Below are 18,195 nucleotides of genomic sequence, written 5' to 3'. Positions count from 1 at the left end.
TGTAGCCGTTCATGTGGATGACATGTCCATCTATGCTTCTAACTCTGATTTGATCACCGAAACCGAGGACCAGCTGGAATCCGCTTTCCAAATTACTCGACTTGGTGATGCAACTCAACTTCTGGGAATGGAGGTTCATCGGAACCGTGAAGAGGGCACTATTACGATCACTCAGACCAACTACATCAACAAGATCATTGCCCAACATGGTATGGACTCAGCCAACATTGTCCACACACCTATGGATCCAGATGTGAAACTTCAGAAGCTCTCTGTTGATGAATCACACCCTGACATCAAGCCAACCTATCAGTCAATGGTTGGAGGACTCATGTATGCAGCCATCACCACCAGACCTGACATTGCATATGCTGTCCAAACTCTTTCCCAATTTAGCACCAACCCTGGACCCGCACATCTGACTGCTGTCAAGCGAGTCTATCGCTATCTTCGTGGGACCCCAACTCTGGGAATCACTTACTCAGCTAATTCTCTGGCTGAAATGGACTTACACACCAACTTCTCTGAGCCAGCTTTATTCTCAGATGCAGACTGGGGCAACAGTGTTGACGACCGTAGATCCATCTCTGGATATGTCTCTACCCTTGCAGGGGGAGCAGTCACTTGGTCTTCCAAGAAACAGGCCACCGTTGCTCTATCCACTATGGAAGCAGAGTATGTCGCAGTATCACATTCGGCACGCGAATCTCAATGGCTTATTACTCTTCTTTCCGAATTGGGTGTAACCGACATGGAACCCTTTCCAATTTTTGTGGACAATCGTGGTGCAATCGACTTCACATTCAACTCTGGATTTCATGCTCGCTCAAAGCATATCGACATCAAGCACCATTACATTCGCGATGTTGTGACTTCTAACAAGGTCACTGTTCACCACTGCGCATCAGCTGATAATCGTGCGGACATATTCACCAAACCACTTACCCGCACACAGCACCAAGAGCAAGTCCGTAAACTTGGTATGACTCAAGTTTAAAGGACAGTCGCTTCGTTCGAGGGGGAGTGTTGACGGAGCACTGATCACGTGCGAACTCCGGACTGCGGACTGCGGACTGCGGCTGCGGATTACGGACTCCGGACTGCGGCTGCGGACTACGGACTCCGGACTGCGCGGACTGCGCGCTGCGCATCTCATGTACTATAAATTCAGCCCATGTACCTAGTTTAGAGAATAGATTCTTTACCCCCCACTTTTTGCTCTTCAACAGGTGGGGCGGGCTGGCCATGGGAAAGGGGCTGCGACTGAGACTGCAGCTGAGACTGGAGGTGGAGTTGCGATTGCGGGAGATGTTGAGTCTGAGACTGAGACTGGGGTTGAAACTGAGACTGAAGCTGGGACTGCGCTTGCTGCGACTGGAACGGCGTCGACGCCTGCAACGCCGCCCGCCTGCGCCGCCTTGTCTGCACACCAAATAAGCCCCAACAAAGGAAATTACAAGGAACACTCACACTGACTCCTCCCCCAACTCAACCGCATCCTGCTCCCGCCCACGACGCACCCCCTGCATCGCCTCAATCGCGCGCTCCGCGTCACTCTTCCTCACAAACTGCACGAACCCGCAGTTCTTGCCCGCGGGGACCTTGACGTAGTGGATGTCGCCGAACAGGAGGAAGAGCCCGCGGAGGACGTCCTCGCCCGACGAGCGGGCTGAGCCCGCCGACGAAGACGGTCGTGTTGTACGGGTCCGTGATCGTCAGCTGCTCGCCGTTCGGGCCCAGGCTGAGGGTGCCCAGGATGGCGCGGTCCAGTCGCTGTCGGGCGGGATTGTTGGCGTCGGGATGGCAAGTGGGGCGGAGACGCTCGCGGGCAAGGGAAGAGGGGAAACGGCGGGCGGGACGCCTGTGACGGGGTCGAGCATGGCGCTGCGGCAGCGCGCGTCGGCGGTCGCTGCGCAGCCCGAGCACCGGGTTGCGGAACACCGCCACCAGGTCAGAGTTGCTCGTCTCCGGAAGGGCTCATCCCTGGACATAATGCCATATTATGGGACGGGTGGGCAGAGAACGAGCTGCGCGGGGGGTCATGGTAGAAGAGGTTATGTAACATGCCACAGTGATGCCATCATGATGCAGTAGCAGTTCGTGAGCTGGCACGGTCGCAGCGCCGACAAAATTATGGCAATTGACAACTCATTGACAACTTTCCCGCGAGCCGCATTCACACCCGCCACGGTCTCGACGACCGTAACGCAGCAGCGAGTTGCTGCGAGCAGCATCCCGCGCATACTCCGCGCATTTCCAGACCTCGTCAGCCTGCGCTTGTGGAGCATCACCGCCGCAAGCATCGCCGACCTTCGCTTCCTGCTCGCCCCCCCGGGCCTCCGCCGGCTCGCCATCCACCTCGAGGCTGTCTCCTCCTCCGGCCCGGGGCCAGATCGGCATTCGGGGTCTTGGCACATTTCCGTTTTGCAGGCCTGGGACTCGCAGCGGGCGGAGATGATGACGGTCATGATTGACGCGCCTGTTGGCCGATGCGGAGACCGACTGGCCCGGGGGCGCCTGGGTATTGGACTCGGGTGGAGGTGGCGTCTAGACAGCTGGCGCTGCTAGCGGATAAGCATTGGGTTCAAATTCAAGCAATCTTACTGTCTGCCGATGATGTCAGAGGCCAAACGGCGATGCTCAGTCTTGTGCTCAGTGGCACGTTCCGCGTGCGATGATCCGAGTGACTGCGTCCATGTGGCTGCAACGTGCCTGATGGATCTTGCGCGAGTTGGAGGCTTCTCAGGCATTTCTAATGGACAGGACGGCCTGGCGGGAGCGTCGGGTACACAGCATACATGCAGCGTGCCAATGTCGATGAACATAGCCCGGACTGCGGTGCCTAGCAGTAGGTGAAGCTCCGGCTGCACAACACCCTGGGCCGGGTTCCGTGTGGGCCATCATAACATGCGGCCGGCTAATAGATTTCGAGGAGTTCGCCACTTCTCAGGTGACAGACATGATGCCGCATGGGAACATCGCTTCTTGCACTCGACCACCATGTCCCAGACCTACATCCTCCGGAGTAAGCCTTCATCCATGTAGTAGCCCTCAACAGTGCTGACCTTTGTATTGAAGTCAATTCAGCACAAGACCCAGAGAACTTGGAAAACAAACCAGTGAAGACTTCAAAACTCTATGCTGTTATCTGCTTAGGGGGCCCAACTGGGCAAGTTCTCATTGAGACAAAGAAGACCAAGAGCAACCAAACCACTCAGTGGAGTATGAGAGAAGAAATGTAAGTTTCAGAAATACCCTAGTACTCATTGTTGAGTGACAACCTATATAGTATTGTTGAATCACATAATGTGACACTCAATATTGCAATTTTCCACTGGCACAAATGGACAAAGGATGATTTGCTTGCTCAGCATGCATATAGTATCCAGAATCTGCTAGACAAAAGTGCTGCTGGAGATTGTAAGTGTTCTTCCAGTCAGTAGCAGGGAAATCATTGACAGCAGTAGCTTTTCTATTGAATACTGTGAATGTGGAAGATGGAAGCTTTGAGGTGTGGCTCACACCACAGGAACTGGATAATCAAGTGGAAAGCCAGGTAACAACTGATTGTTTTTACCTGGTCTCCTTTCTCAATGACAGATTTACATTTACAGACACAACCTTCCTGGAAGAAGATCCTGTACAAAAAGGCCCAAAGCAGTGTGAAGGGACTATCAGCAATCCTGGCAGTTCTAGGTCCAATAGTTCCTGCTCCATTGAATGCTCCTCTGCAAGTATTGGATACTTTATTTGGTCTGATTATTGTATATTGTGATGCTCTATCACTGTATCAAAAGCTAATATTTTTGTAGGAACATCAGAATAATAAGGAGGATTTGGAAGGCTTGATCATGAGACTCACAACCAAGCTAGAGAAAATTAATCAACAAATCTCTGAGAGCAATAAATACAACCCAATTGTATTCAAAAGCAGCAAGAGTTTAGCACAGTATACACTCAAGATACAAGTCTCTTATCATGAAAGCTGATAATATTTTAGATTACTCACCAAAGAAGTTATGAAGTTACAGAAACTTAAGCAGTCTAACATTCAGAACTTTATACAGCCTGATGACTTTGCTAAACACATTCAAGCTTGTATTGATGAACTGATGATTGGACTGGATGACCATTGGGTGACTTGAGCATATTTTCATCACATATATATATTTACTGACAATTTATCTCTCACAGGATACAATGACACAATCTATTGCCCAAGATGTGACAAAGATGATAAAATCTACAATGGTACAAGTCAAATATTATATTCCTACTTTATATAACATTTTATTAGGCAGATAAACTGCCCTTTGCATCCAAAGCACTGTTTAATGCAGATCAGGGATTAGGTACCTCACGAACCTCATGTACCACAGGAACTCGCCAAGGAGTACTACAGACACTTGAAGCCTGGATTGATGATCCAAATAGCTCTCAAATGTTCTGGCTGAGTGGCATGGCTGGCTCTGGAAAGTCCACTGTAGCCTATACAATCTGCAAAGAGCTAAAAGAACAGGGGCGACTAGCTGCATCATTCTTCTGCTCTAGAACTGAGGATATGTCCAGAAAATTAGGAAATATTATCCCTACTATTGCCAGACAGCTTCTCCAGGAGTATGGGCCATACACTCAAAGTTTGTCCAATATTAGTTTGGACATGAGAGTCCCTTCTTCAGGTACACATGTTCGGGAACTGCTTGCAGAGCCCTGGAAGGCATCCATGCAACACCATAGTATACCACATCTCATTGTGATTGATGCTTTGGATGAGGTTGACGGAGGGACCAGAGATTCTTGAACAGTTGATGAATGAAATCAACCATGACTTGAAGGGGCTGAAGATCTTAGTGACAAGTCGTCCAAATCCTGAAATTGCTAAGCATGCAGAGAAACTCAAGGAAAACATTTATCATCTTGAGTGGATCCCAAAAAGTGAAGCAACTCATGACATTCAGAAGTATATTGATACATCATTGCCTAAATTGTCAGAAGAACATAAGCATTATATTGTGCAGCAGGCTCAGGGACTTTTCATTTATGCTGCAACAATTGTCAGATACCTGAAACCCTTGAAATATCATCTGACACCACAAGAACACACACCGGATTTGGTAAAATATCCCTTGAAGTAGAAACTGTTCTAGATTCTGGTAGAATCTAGAACCAAATCAACCTGTGTAGATTTGCCCAGAATATACTTTTTGGAAACTGAGATTGATTTTGGTCAAATATATACTAGTTTTAGCAAGTCTGAAGTGAAAAGTATCTATGGCACTGAAACTGTGCCTGAAATGGTTCATATCTGCATGCATATATTTGGTCATGATATCACGCATCAAATGTGGCAAACTGTCAGTGAAATAAAGGATTTCACTGACAGTTTCAGCATGGATGATACAAAGGAAATCAGCAGTGGAGAAATGCACATAGATTCTCTTTGTTTCTATTTGCATTTCTCCACTGCTGAAACTGTAGGTTTACAGTACAATGAAATCATTGTTGAAATCTCAAATTTATTCATGTCAGAAATTGTGATTAAAACTGTCAGTATATACATTGGAGAAATTGTAAGAGATATTGTATGTATATCAGTGACTTGAGGGTCAACCCTCAAGTTAACCCTCAAGTCAACCCCAAGGGTCTGACCTCCGGGTAGACCCTACAAGTTCAGTCTCCAGCTACATATTCAAACACATAATTAGTGTCAATAGGATAACAACTTTGTAATGACTTTACACAAACTTTCTAATAAATGTTACCAGATTGTAGGAACCCTTAATACATGTTACTATTCAGTTTAGACTTATGTTTCAAAGTCAATGGTTGAGTCAGAAAATGCAAATTACTGACCCAACCCTGAGTTTTCAAAACAGTGGTAGGGCCATATCTCAATGAGTTCTTATCCGTTCTCAACATGTTATATATGAGCAGGAAGGTATTCAATAGGCCTACAAACTGGTATTCAACATAAAGTTCATGGCATACAAAATCACAGACTTTATTACAAAATATATTTTGACTATTAGATTGTTAACCCAATTACTTAATGGTTTCTAGACTGTTCATTAAAAGTTAGATATAGTCAGAAAGGTATTTCAAAGTTCTACAAACTTGATTTCAACCCTGATATGGTTGATTACAAAACCACAGACTTTCACTACAAGTCAAGGTTTATTGAATTAACTTCAAAATTCAAAGTCAACCAAATGACTCCATATTGTATATGGTAGTAGAGCTTCATTGATTGAGTAAGTATTCAGTTCAAACTTATTCAAAATTTATAATCATTGACTCACAGAAGGTGAAATACTCACAAAATATCAACTTTGTTACTTTAGGGCTAGCCTGGCTCAAATAGTATTAGCACTAAATCCCTCTTCCCGTTTACTGCTTACCACTTGTAGGGTCTTACCACTTGTAGGATGGAGCACAGGTATAGCTCTGACTCTGACTCTGACTCTGACTCTGACTCTGACTCTGACCCAGACCCTGACCCTGACCCAGACCCTGACTGTTACAGATAAAGGGCTGCTGGGTCTGAGTCTTGAAAGGCAGACCCTGACCTTAACAAACCCTGCCCCTTCTGGGTATAGGTCCAACCAGGTCTAGGTTGACCTACAGGTCACAGATATGGAAGCAGAAAACATGTTTAGAACAATAATTTATATGTTTTGCTATATTATCTTGTGCCAGATATAGTATATGTAGCATATCTCTCAAAATCTAGAGTATGATCAATGCAGTTCACTAATTATGATATGTTAAGTCACATAAGTGACTTGATTTTTCAAAAAAACAATTATAAAAATGAGATTCAGATAGTCAATTGTTAAATTACAACTGCCTATTGCCCCTTTCTAGTTGATCTTGAAAGGGTCCATGTTTGGCCAGGTTCAGAAGTTGGTGAGGTAGAGCATGGGTCAGGGTCTCAGGGTCAGGGTCAGGGTATACTAACCCTGACCCTGATTTGTATATCCTGCCCCTGACTCTGATCATGACAAGCCCTACCTGACTTGTACTCTACCCTCATCTTGTATACATAGATATGCATATGACGAATGAGGTAAGTATATACCTCTCTCAGTTCCTTTGTGCATTCTAACATGAAACCCTGCCACTTCAACCCCCCACTCATGCTGTCTAGGGAAGAGTAAAATGTGGACAATGAAGAGGACCAGGATGGAACACAAGAAGGCTCATAAATACTAATTGTATTATATAACAATGATGATTTGAACTTTTTGAATTGTATCAAATATGATATGAGTGTTAACCTGGTCAACCTTACCCAGTAGGGTCAGGGTTAAGTAGGGTTAGTGTCACAGATAAGACCTGGCCTGTTCTCTCAGGCACTAGTATCAGTCTACCAAGGGCCCATAACACACAGGATGTGATGACAGGAACAGACACCCCAGTAGAGGGAAATGCACATATAGGAAGCACATGACCAGGAAAGATGTGTTGGGCCTGACGCTAAGCCCAACTTGCAGCACGGAGGAACAGGAAGGAGTGCTAGGATGTTAGGAGCAGTGTCTGGCCTACAAGGGATGTGCAATCATCTTTGCAGCCAGAGACAGGGATATAGGAGGAGCAGGAGAGGCCAAGAGCAGGCCCTTTTGGTTTCGATCTACCCTGCTTGCGGGCCCGACGATTTGTCTGTTCTGTTCCGGGCACGCACTCATAGGAGAAGACCTTGCACGGCCTGACCTGAAGCCTGATACTGACCTTGACCCTGACTGTCAGGGTTCAGGTTGGGCTGTGCAAGACTCCTCTTGAGAAACAAGTGCCTGGAACAGAATAGATGAATTGTCAGGCCCACAAGTACGGTGGGCAGGTTCAAATCAAACCAAAAGGGCCAATTTAAGTAGGTGTCAGTGTCAGGGTCAGGTCATGTCGACAAGGCCCAATGAGTCGGTGTCAACTTGGTGATGCCTCCTTGCATAGGATGAGGTAGTATAATAGGTGATCTAAGCAATGGAGTATGGTGTATACTATCACACCTTATATATGTGGCCCTGCTGAGGGGTGATCAGCTTGGTCCCTTGTCGCTGTTGGTAGTCAAAGGTTTGAATCGGGTCATGTCAGGCCTGATGAGTTGGTGATTCCTCCTTGCACGGAGAGAAGCGGTACTTTATAGACAATGTAAGCAATAGAGTACATAGTACACTATTGCGCCTTATATACGCAGGCCCGCAAAGGGGTGATCGGACACCCTAGCCTCTCCTGCTCCTCCTCGCCCTTATTCCTGGCCACAGAGGGGACGATCATATATCTCTTGTGGGCCAGGCGCTACTTCTACATAACCTCCTAGCACTCCCCCCCAGTCCCCTGGTGTTGGGTTGGGCTCGGCAACGGCTCGACATGTTGTTCTTGGTCACGTGCTTCCCACATGTGCGTTCCTCCAACTGGGGCACCCGTTCCCCGTTGTCACGTGCTGTATGTTGCAGGCTCGTGATGGCCCGACACCAGTGCCGGAGCGGACAGGCCAGGTCTTATCTGTGACAGTCAGGGTCAGGGTCTGGGTCTGGGTCAGAGTCAGAGTCAGAGTCAGAGTCAGAGTCAGGGTCTGAGTCAAGTTAAGCAGACTCAGAGCTATACCTGTGCTCCATCCTACAAGTGGTAAGACCCTACAAGTGGTAAGCAGTAAACGGGAAGAGGGATTTAGTGCTAATACTATTTGAGCCAGGCTAGCCCTAAAGTAACAAAGTTGATATTTTGTGAGTATTTCACCTTCTGTGAGTCAATGATTATAAATTTTGAATAAGTTTGAACTGAATACTTACTCAATCAATGAAGCTCTACTACCATATACAATATGGAGTCATTTGGTTGACTTTGAATTTTGAAGTTAATTCAATAAACCTTGACTTGTAGTGAAAGTCTGTGGTTTTGTAATCAACCATATCAGGGTTGAAATCAAGTTTGTAGAACTTTGAAATACCTTTCTGACTATATCTAACTTTTAATGAACAGTCTAGAAACCATTAAGTAATTGGGTTAACAATCTAATAGTCAAAATATATTTTGTAATAAAGTCTGTGATTTTGTATGCCATGAACTTTATGTTGAATACCAGTTTGTAGGCCTATTGAATACCTTCCTGCTCATATATAACATGTTGAGAACGGATAAGAACTCATTGAGATATGGCCCTACCACTGTTTTGAAAACTCAGGGTTGGGTCAGTAATTTGCATTTTCTGACTCAACCATTGACTTTGAAACATAAGTCTAAACTGAATAGTAACATGTATTAAGGGTTCCTACAATCTGGTAACATTTATTAGAAAGTTTGTGTAAAGTCATTACAAAGTTGTTATCCTATTGACACTAATTATGTGTTTGAATATGTAGCTGGAGACTGAACTTGTAGGGTCTACCCGGAGGTCAGACCCTTGGGGTTGACTTGAGGGTTAACTTGAGGGTTGACCCTCAAGTCACTGATATACATACAATATCTCTTACAATTTCTCCAATGTATATACTGACAGTTTTAATCACAATTTCTGACATGAATAAATTTGAGATTTCAACAATGATTTCATTGTACTGTAAACCTACAGTTTCAGCAGTGGAGAAATGCAAATAGAAACAAAGAGAATCTATGTGCATTTCTCCACTGCTGATTTCCTTTGTATCATCCATGCTGAAACTGTCAGTGAAATCCTTTATTTCACTGACAGTTTCGCCACATTTGATGCGCGTGATATCATGACCAAATATATGCATGCAGATATGAACCATTTCAGGCACAGTTTCAGTGCCATAGATACTTTTCACTTCAGACTTGCTAAAACTAGTATATATTTGACCAAAATCAATCTCAGTTTCCAAAAAGTATATTCTGGGCAAATCTACACAGGTTGATTTGGTTCTAGATTCTACCAGAATCTAGAACAGTTTCTACTTCAAGGGATATTTTACTAAATCCGGTGTGACAGCATAAGAGAATGATCAAGTTATATCATGATAGGCAACTAGCTCATATAAATGAAGGAGAAGGGCTCCAAACTGTCTCCCTATACAAATATATCATTGCCGAAGGACTGCCAATAGATGTCTGGAAAATGGTTCAGCGAAGGCATATACTATATGCTATAGTGTCATCCCGCCAACCACATACTATCAAATCTCTTGCTCCACTGATAATGCAGAGCACTTCAAATAAGCCAGATGAGAAAGCTATAGAGCACAGTATTATGGCTTTTAATGCTGTGTTATACATCTCAGAAGTAGATTGTCGAATTTATTCATATCACAAGTCTTTTGATGACTTTGTTATTCAATGGGCAAGATCCCAATATATGGAGGAGGCAAATGACTACTTTGTCAACACAACTTGTGCAGCAATTGAAATATTGGACAAGGATCTAAAGTTCAATATTTGTGATTTACAATCCACCTGTTTAGCCCACAGAATACTGTGAGTTATCAGTGGTAACCCGCCGGGGTGCCATTGACAAGGCTCAGTATTTTCAGAACATCCCCTGAGGTGAATAATTGCTGGGGAGAGGGGTGAATAAAGTTGAGCTCTAAGGCAAAATTCGTACTAAGTCCAGTATGTAAGGGGTGAATAAAGGTGAATAATACAATGACCAAGTCCCCAGAAGTCCTGTTATGTGACATGTGTGACACATGGTCCCAGAAGGAAATTTTATCAATAGGCATTGGAACTGATGTTTCAGTGGCTGCGCAATGCCTTTTCACAGTTGTATAGAGTGACAAGTATACCAGATTTCCAAAAAAGGAAAATTTCACCATTTAATAGTCCAATCGTCAGAGAATTGTCACAAAATGATAGTTCTCTATCTATACAAACAACTTTCATTAAGTGATGTATAGTAGCAGCTGAATAGTTGTGCCAGCACACGCCAATCACTAGCTGATCTACAACTGATGAGATAATATCTCAATAACTAGAGTAGCTACAGAGCTAATTGAAGTATTACTAAGGATACTTGAATGAGAGGGTCAATATCCCCATCAATACCATGTCATCAGCATACCCATACTGCCTCATGATTATCTATCAGACATTTTGATCTGGCTATATCTCTGGCAGTTCTCTATGGATTCACATTATTATTTCACTAGTAGGTAGGTGGTAATATTGTCTTAATATAATCTGATATGACCATAGTCCCATGCCTTTAGAATATACTGTTATATCACTTTTCTGTAGTTTTTCTACCTCAAATTTGACCAGGTATAATGATGACCTGATATCTGGGTAGGAAATGCATAGATGACCATGGGGTCAGTTTTGCTATGGTTAGATGGACATTCCTGATAGCCCTACAAGCCACTCATATTTTTAGGCACCCTATATACCTGTCTATATGGCTCATATCCTATTAGTTCAATCTCCCAATAACTCACTCAGAGGTAAGGAATCTCCAATGAGATAAAGGTAGGAAGTAGAGGAGGGGTTGCCCTGAGAGATGGTATGCCTCCCATGATGTTTTATTCTTGAAATCTCCTGTTATTCTCCATTCTACATATTACTGCTCTGTCACAAGATATTAACAATACAGTTATGATCTGCTAGTTGATTGTGGATCAAAATAAGTCAAGTTCAGTCAATGAGGTATATACACATACCTACCTACTCTGATTGATGATTGTACATACCTGAATGGTGAAATGAGGCAGACAATCAACTGCAGGTTAGATGCAAAACTAGTTTACATGAATAGTGGGGTCTATAGACTGAGTATTGGACATTGAGATGCATGTATTGGGGTATTGGGATATATACTAGGACCCTGTACTGAAATTGGTTGGGGTTATGGCATGTGTTGCAGAAGGTAGCTAAAGAGAGGGTAGGTACCTATAGAGCAGAAGAGAGTGTCTTCGCTATTACAACTGGTCAGAAAATAATTTCAAGTATGATCCAAGACTTGATTGTAGGATGGTATACACCTTCAAATGAACCTGTCCAGTACTTGAATCAACCTCATAGCTATGATGGATCTCTCACAGTAGCATTATCAGTGTTATCTATTCCCAAAATGATGGGTTCACCATAGTATGGCCTGTGGAAGTCTGAGGAATTTCAGTATATTCAATGGTAGGGGTATGATCCACCTCCCATAAAGTGGTGCCCCTGCCTCTCTGGCATATCTCCATCCTGGGTTATGTGGCACCTAAGGTCTCCAACAATTGACTCATCCTAATACATGCTACAGCATCACTAATGGGTGGAATTATAATGGACTATCCTGTGATATCATATCACCTTAGATCATGAGATTCCATGCATAGGGTCCCAGGATATCAGCAAAATACTCCTTAACTTAGTGTTTACACATGCTTGGCACTAAATAGATCAAGGTAATAGGTCACAGATGATATGGAACATTAGGCTAAATAGGAGTAGGATAATATACCTTTCAAATGAGCTCTCCTCCAGCTTTATCCACTGAGGCCAGCTGGAGATCTAAGCCTATCTTCCAAAGTTGATGAAAATCAAATGCCACTGATGAGAGAATGCCTTGCATTTTTAGTGCCCAATTCAGTTTGGATTGGAAGTAGACATAGTCAAACATTGGCTTAGGGTATCTGAAGGTTCAAGTCAGCAGTCTTATCACTTTAAGCACCCACATATCCTCTTTCATGTGAATAAATGGTCAGTAGAGTGATTATATCATATGATGGTGATTAAATGCCATGTTCAAGTAATGATACTCTGAAAGGCCTTCCTGGTAGTACTGAAATCATGTATTTATATCAAGTAGTTATAGAAATAGAAGCCCATCAGTTGAACATCATCTAGTGATTGGACAGTTCTGATACTATTCAGCTGCCACTATACATCACATAATGAAAGTTGTTTGTATAGTCAAAATAGAGAACTGTCATTTTGTGACAATTTGTGACATTCTGCAATGATTGTGGAAATTTCCTTTTTTGGAAATTTCTCATATGTATCACTCTATGTTATAGTATATAACCATATGACATAGTCACTAAAACTACTAACTCTAATCTCTATTGACTAAAGTTCCTTTTTAGGGCGCCGTGTCACCTGTCACGTAGTGTGACTCCGGGAGACTTGGTCTGGATGACCTATATTGTATTATTCACCTTTATTCACCCCTTATATACTGGACTTAGTGCGAATTTTGCCTTAGAGCTCAACTTTATTCACCCCTCTCCCTAGCAATTATTCACCTCAGGGGATGTTCTGAAAATACTGAGCCTTGTCAATGGCACCCCGGCGGGTTACCACTGATAACTCACAGTGTTTTGTGGGCTAAACAGGTGTTACAATCATCATACCAAACAGATGAAGAGGATATGAACTTGCAGTCAAGAATTGAGGACAAGATAGGAGTTCAGCTAAGATACTCTTGCCAAAACTGGGGTGCACATTTGAACTCTATCAGACATGATAATCCAAGAGTACTGGAAATTCTTCAGTGTTTACAGAGATTTGTAGAGATCAAGATATTATTTTGGATGGAGACTATGAGTTTGACAAAGGGGGACTGTCGAATGGCACTTGAACAGGCACTAAGCTGGATATATAAGGTAGTTATTGAGAAAGTTCAAGAAGTGCAATGTTAACAAAAGCTTTAGACCCAGGGAACAGATATAATAAAGAATTACTTATACAGGGCCCAATCTTTATGGACATACTATATAAATGGCCCAGGGGTCTTATCAACCCCACATTTATATATAACTGGTTTAGCAGCAGAATTAGGGAGGAGGAGAGGGAGTTGTGTTTGGGAACAATATTTTCCCCAGCTGGTCAGAGTAAACTGTGAGAAGGTGGTTCTGAATAACCTCTTGGTAAATATAGAAGGTCACAAGAACTATATTACAGCAGTAGCATTCTCACCAGATGGCATAACAGTTGTTTCTGGCTCTTATGATAAAACAGTCAGGATCTGGAATGCAGCTACAGGAGCAGAAGAGCAGAGGCTGAATGACCACTCTGATTATGTAACATCTGTTGCATTCTCCCCAGATACCACAAAAGTGGTTTCTGGCTCTCATGACAAAACAGTCAAGATCTGGAATGCAGCTACAGGAGTAGAAGAGCAGAGCTTTGGGGGCCACTCTGACTATGTAACATCTGTTGCATTCTCTCCGGATAGCATGAAGGTGGTTTCTGGCTCTTGTGACAAAAGAGTTAAAATCTGGAATATAGCTACAGGAGCAGAAGAACAGAGCTTCAATGGCCACTCTGATCAAGTATGGTCTGTAGCATTCTCCCCAGATGGCACAAACATAGTTTCTGGCTCTAGTGATCAAACAATCAAAATCTGGAATGTAGCTACTGGATCAGAAGAGCAAAGCATCAATATCAACTCCTGTCATGCAACATCTGTTGCATTTTCCCCAGATGGCACAAATGTGGTTTCTGGCTGTGCTGATCAAACAATCAAAATCTGGAATATAGCAACTGCATCAGAAGAGCATAGCATGAATTGCAACTTTCATTATATAACATCTGTTGCATTCTCTCCAGATGGCACAAAGGTGGTTTCTGGCTCTCATGACAGGACAGTCAAGATCTGGAATGTCGCAACTGGAGTTGAAGAACAGAGCCTTGATCACTCTCATCATGTAACCACCAGATGGCGGGGAATCTTTTAAAAAATGAGTGTGATGACCGACGCGAAGCTTTTTAAAAAAGTCCCACTGAATAAGAGTCTGCCTTTTTTAAAAAATCCTTGGGCTGGGCCGCGACCCACGACGGTGCCAGCGACAACGGCTACCCTGCGTCCCTCGCCGCGCAGCGCGACGACGAGCAACCCATCAATTTGGCCATCAACTAAATCAGCTGCAAGCCCAATATGGAACTCCCGCCCGTCCACCTCCGGGTCCCTCGCCCGCCCGCCCGCCTCCGGGTCCCCCGCCCGCCGGGTCCGCCGCCCGGCTACTCTCGGCCCCGACCCCCGCCTTTTCCCGCCCACCCGTCCGACGACCACCGGTGCTCCCGCTACGCTTCCCAGTCCACCTATACCTGTCCATTCCAGCTTTTCCTGGTCCCCCCGCCCGCCTCCCTAGGCCCCGCCGCTCGCCTCCGGCTATATGCTGTCCCGCCCAGCAATCACGCCGCCCGGCTTTTACGGCCCGCGCGTCTGACGACCCCGCCTTCTTCTCGCCTTCTTCCTGAATTCTCCCCGCCTCCTCGTTCTCCCCCCCCTTCTCCCCCGCCTCCTCGTTCTCCCCCCCGCCTTCTCCCCCGCCGTTACCTGCCCGCCGCCCCGGCTGTTGCCTGACAATCATCATATGATGGATGTCGTTGACATGTCGTTGACATGGCGTTGACACGACGTTGACAATGCAAATGCCGAAGCTTCTCCGCTGACTCGCAGGCAGTCGTCGCCTACTTGGCCCTGCAGTCCATCCCACATACATAGCAGCAAAGCTTCCAAAGACAAGGTAATCTCGCTCGAGAACTCGCAAAATACATATATAGAGATGTACACATGTTATTTTATCAAACAATTTATCTGATGCCAAGAAAACTCACAGGCTGGAGCGGTCTGGAACGGGGCGGAAGGCTGCATCATCGTCCACATTCAGAGACAACGTCTCTCGAGAGGCAGAGGAGGAGCGATGAATGTCCGCGACCTGATGTAAACCCATGTCCACGAATGCAGGGATGTCTTTCCAATTGCCCTCGAACTGAGCACGACGCGCTAGCTGCAGATGAGCCTGACCGCTCGGCATATGCTTGAAGACCGGACATCAAAGATGGATCGACCCCTTGACGACCATTCCGCAGTTCCCCCCACCGCCCAGCCCGCCATGAGCAGAACTCCAGCACTCGTCTCATCTCTTCCTGCAGCAATTCCACCTCTTCGGCCCATCGCTTTGCCCGAGCCCGAGCCTTTGCCCATTCCACGCGCAGGCTTTCGTTGGTGGCCGCTATGGCTGCTTCCTCACTGGAGGCTGCTCCGGCACTAAGCGAATCGATAGCGAGCTCTGCTGGAAGTGAGCCCACACCCATCCTCCAAATCCACGACATCTCCTTCGGGGTATCATCGTTGCGCTTTCGTTTATGTCGTTCAGGGTCGGAGAACAGAGCGCGAGGCATAGCTCTTACGTCCGTTGACTGGAGGTCCTTGAGAACAGTTATCCATCCCCGCTCGCCCACTACCTCACTCAAGCTCATCATCGCGGCTCGCATTCGCCGATACTCGTCGGCAACGCGCCTGATCCTCTCATCTACCGCTTGGATGGCCTTTCCGGCTCGAGTATGGGCAGCAACGCCGCTTGCGTGCTTATCCTTGGCCTTGTACTTTTGTGTCCGCACCAAAAGCAAGCGTCGCAGCTCCTCCAGCAGATGTAGAGCACGACCATGCCGCAAATGGAACTCGTACAGCGCATGAGTCTGGCGTGGGGGACAATTGGGACGCGAAAGGACCTCGGAGGGGAGCAGCAATTGGAGGCGGTACAGAGCTGAGCCGCGGGTGGTCTGGATTTGGCCGCTGTGGGCTTGGAGAGATTCCTCCGCTGCGCGCAAAGCGGTTATTTCGGGTGCGAAGCCTGTCTGCGTGTCGAACCAGCTCACAAACTTGCGTTGGAGCTTTGCCTCCCTCTCGTTTATCGAAGACTTCTGTAACGCGGTTGCGTGGAGTCCTAGACTTGCCGCATCACTGGCCAAAGCCTGTCGTTGCTCCTCGAGGGTCAAACCCATGGCGATGAAGTCGGCAGCATGAAGGTCGTCGTGGATGTCAAGGTCGGCGTCTGGGACAGAGCGGAGGGGATGAATGGGAGTGGTAGTGAGGTTTTTCAAGCGGGCACGTATGTCTTGGAGTGATTCGACCTTGGATGTCACATTGAATGGATTTGTCTGCGTCGAGTCTGCCTCCCATTTTGTCATGATCTCGTCCCCACGTCTCTATCACCTCGATGGGCAAGACTGCTTCCAATTCCGCCAATTCCAGCCTTGTGTCCACCATCTCCGTTACCGCATCCTTCATTTTTTCGAGTAATGATTTGCCCATGCCGATTTCTTGTGATTCCAGTCGTTGAAATGGTCGTCGATGGTATCGCGACGGGAACCAGGGCCCATTTCCCGAGTACTTGATGCAAGAGGGTTAGCGTTTGCCCATCCGCGTTCGGGGGCTTCTCCGTCTGTTCGGCCAACGTTGGGTGTAAGGTCAAACGAGTAGTCAATGTTGCATCGCTCTATATGAGCAGGGAGATGGAATTTGGGAATCAGGAAGACGTAGCGGCGGCGGCTTGGTAGCTTTGCCGCGTCCTGCAATTCTGGTCGGTACTTAGCGACACGGAACCACAAATTTTTGCTCCATTGGCAGGCGATATCGTACGAGATAATGATGTCGATGAGATTTGCGTATGGAGATGGGGAGAGACTTTTAAGGAGCATATAGTCCATGTTTATATACCTAGAATGGTAGTCAGTGGATGTCAAAACTGAGCCAAGCCACTTGCCGTTCGCCCTTCTGTAGGTCGCCGACTCCATTCGGCCGCTTCATGTTATGTCGAGCGCAATCGACTGTGCCAATGCCTGACGATGCAGTACCGCGCGACTCGCGATCTGGCTCATTTACGGCGTCATGTGAGACACAGGTACTTTTCTGTTATCATCGTCAACCACGCGTCATAGGAAGCGATGTCCAAACTGACCTCCTGTTCGAGTCCCCAATGCTCTTGTACATGGGCCATATATGGAGCCACATCGCTGAAGAATGCGGCTCCCTGATTGAGACCCGGATCGGCGTCCTCAGAGGAAACTTGCTTCCTCTTCATCTTGAAGTTCGCATCAATAGCCAAGAAGAGCGAATACAAGTACCGCTCGTTCGGTGGGGCATCCTGCCAACTGTTGTCTCTTGGAAGGTTGATCCCCGGCTGCGGACAGGTGGGACAGAGCAATGCACAGGCCCCGGCGGGTATATTCTCTGTTCCTCCAGACTCGTGTCCTCTACCGCTCCGCTTGAGCATTTGCAGGAAGCGCCATTCGCGAGACATGGCCAGGAACTCGCGATAACGATTCTGCCAAGTAAGAGTCAGAATGACTATCGTTATGAGTGAAATAAGGCACTTACACGAGGCTGGAAAATGCCATTGTTGTTTGTCAGCCGAGCAAGCCCATTGTAGAACTCATACGCTGAGCACTTGGCCTCAAATGAGACGAGATGGAATAAACGAAGCACATTGAAGGTTGCTGCCGTTGTAAGGGCAACCTCGCGAGGCTCGAAATCAG

At 46.0% G+C, this 18,195-nt stretch overlaps 2 protein-coding genes across 2 annotated transcripts; both read right to left on the bottom strand.

Annotated features, from left to right (window-relative positions):
- Window positions 1-15,488: 15,488 nt before the first annotated feature.
- Window positions 15,489-16,848, bottom strand: MIND_00583900 (uncharacterized protein; the record flags this gene model as incomplete). The annotated part of the gene is made up of 2 exons (XM_037362598.1): window positions 15,489-15,661; window positions 15,705-16,848. The coding sequence occupies 2 exons, from the start codon at window positions 16,846-16,848 to the stop codon at window positions 15,489-15,491; spliced, it is 1,317 nt and encodes a 438-aa protein (XP_037220519.1).
- A 96-nt stretch (window positions 16,849-16,944) lies between these two features.
- On the bottom strand, window positions 16,945-17,960 carry MIND_00583800 (CxC2 domain-containing protein; the record flags this gene model as incomplete). Its single annotated transcript, XM_037362597.1, has 2 exons — window positions 16,945-17,377; window positions 17,566-17,960. 2 exons carry the CDS (start codon window positions 17,958-17,960, stop codon window positions 16,945-16,947), a joined length of 828 nt encoding a protein of 275 aa, XP_037220518.1.
- Window positions 17,961-18,195: the final 235 nt, after the last annotated feature.

This window comes from Mycena indigotica (genome assembly GCF_014461135.1).
Source record: "Mycena indigotica strain 171206Taipei chromosome Unknown Mind.scaff0005, whole genome shotgun sequence".
In the NCBI taxonomy this organism is placed as follows: domain Eukaryota; kingdom Fungi; phylum Basidiomycota; class Agaricomycetes; order Agaricales; family Mycenaceae; genus Mycena; species Mycena indigotica.
Note: the sequence above shows the minus strand (reverse complement) of the source record. Positions and strands in the feature narration are given on the sequence as shown.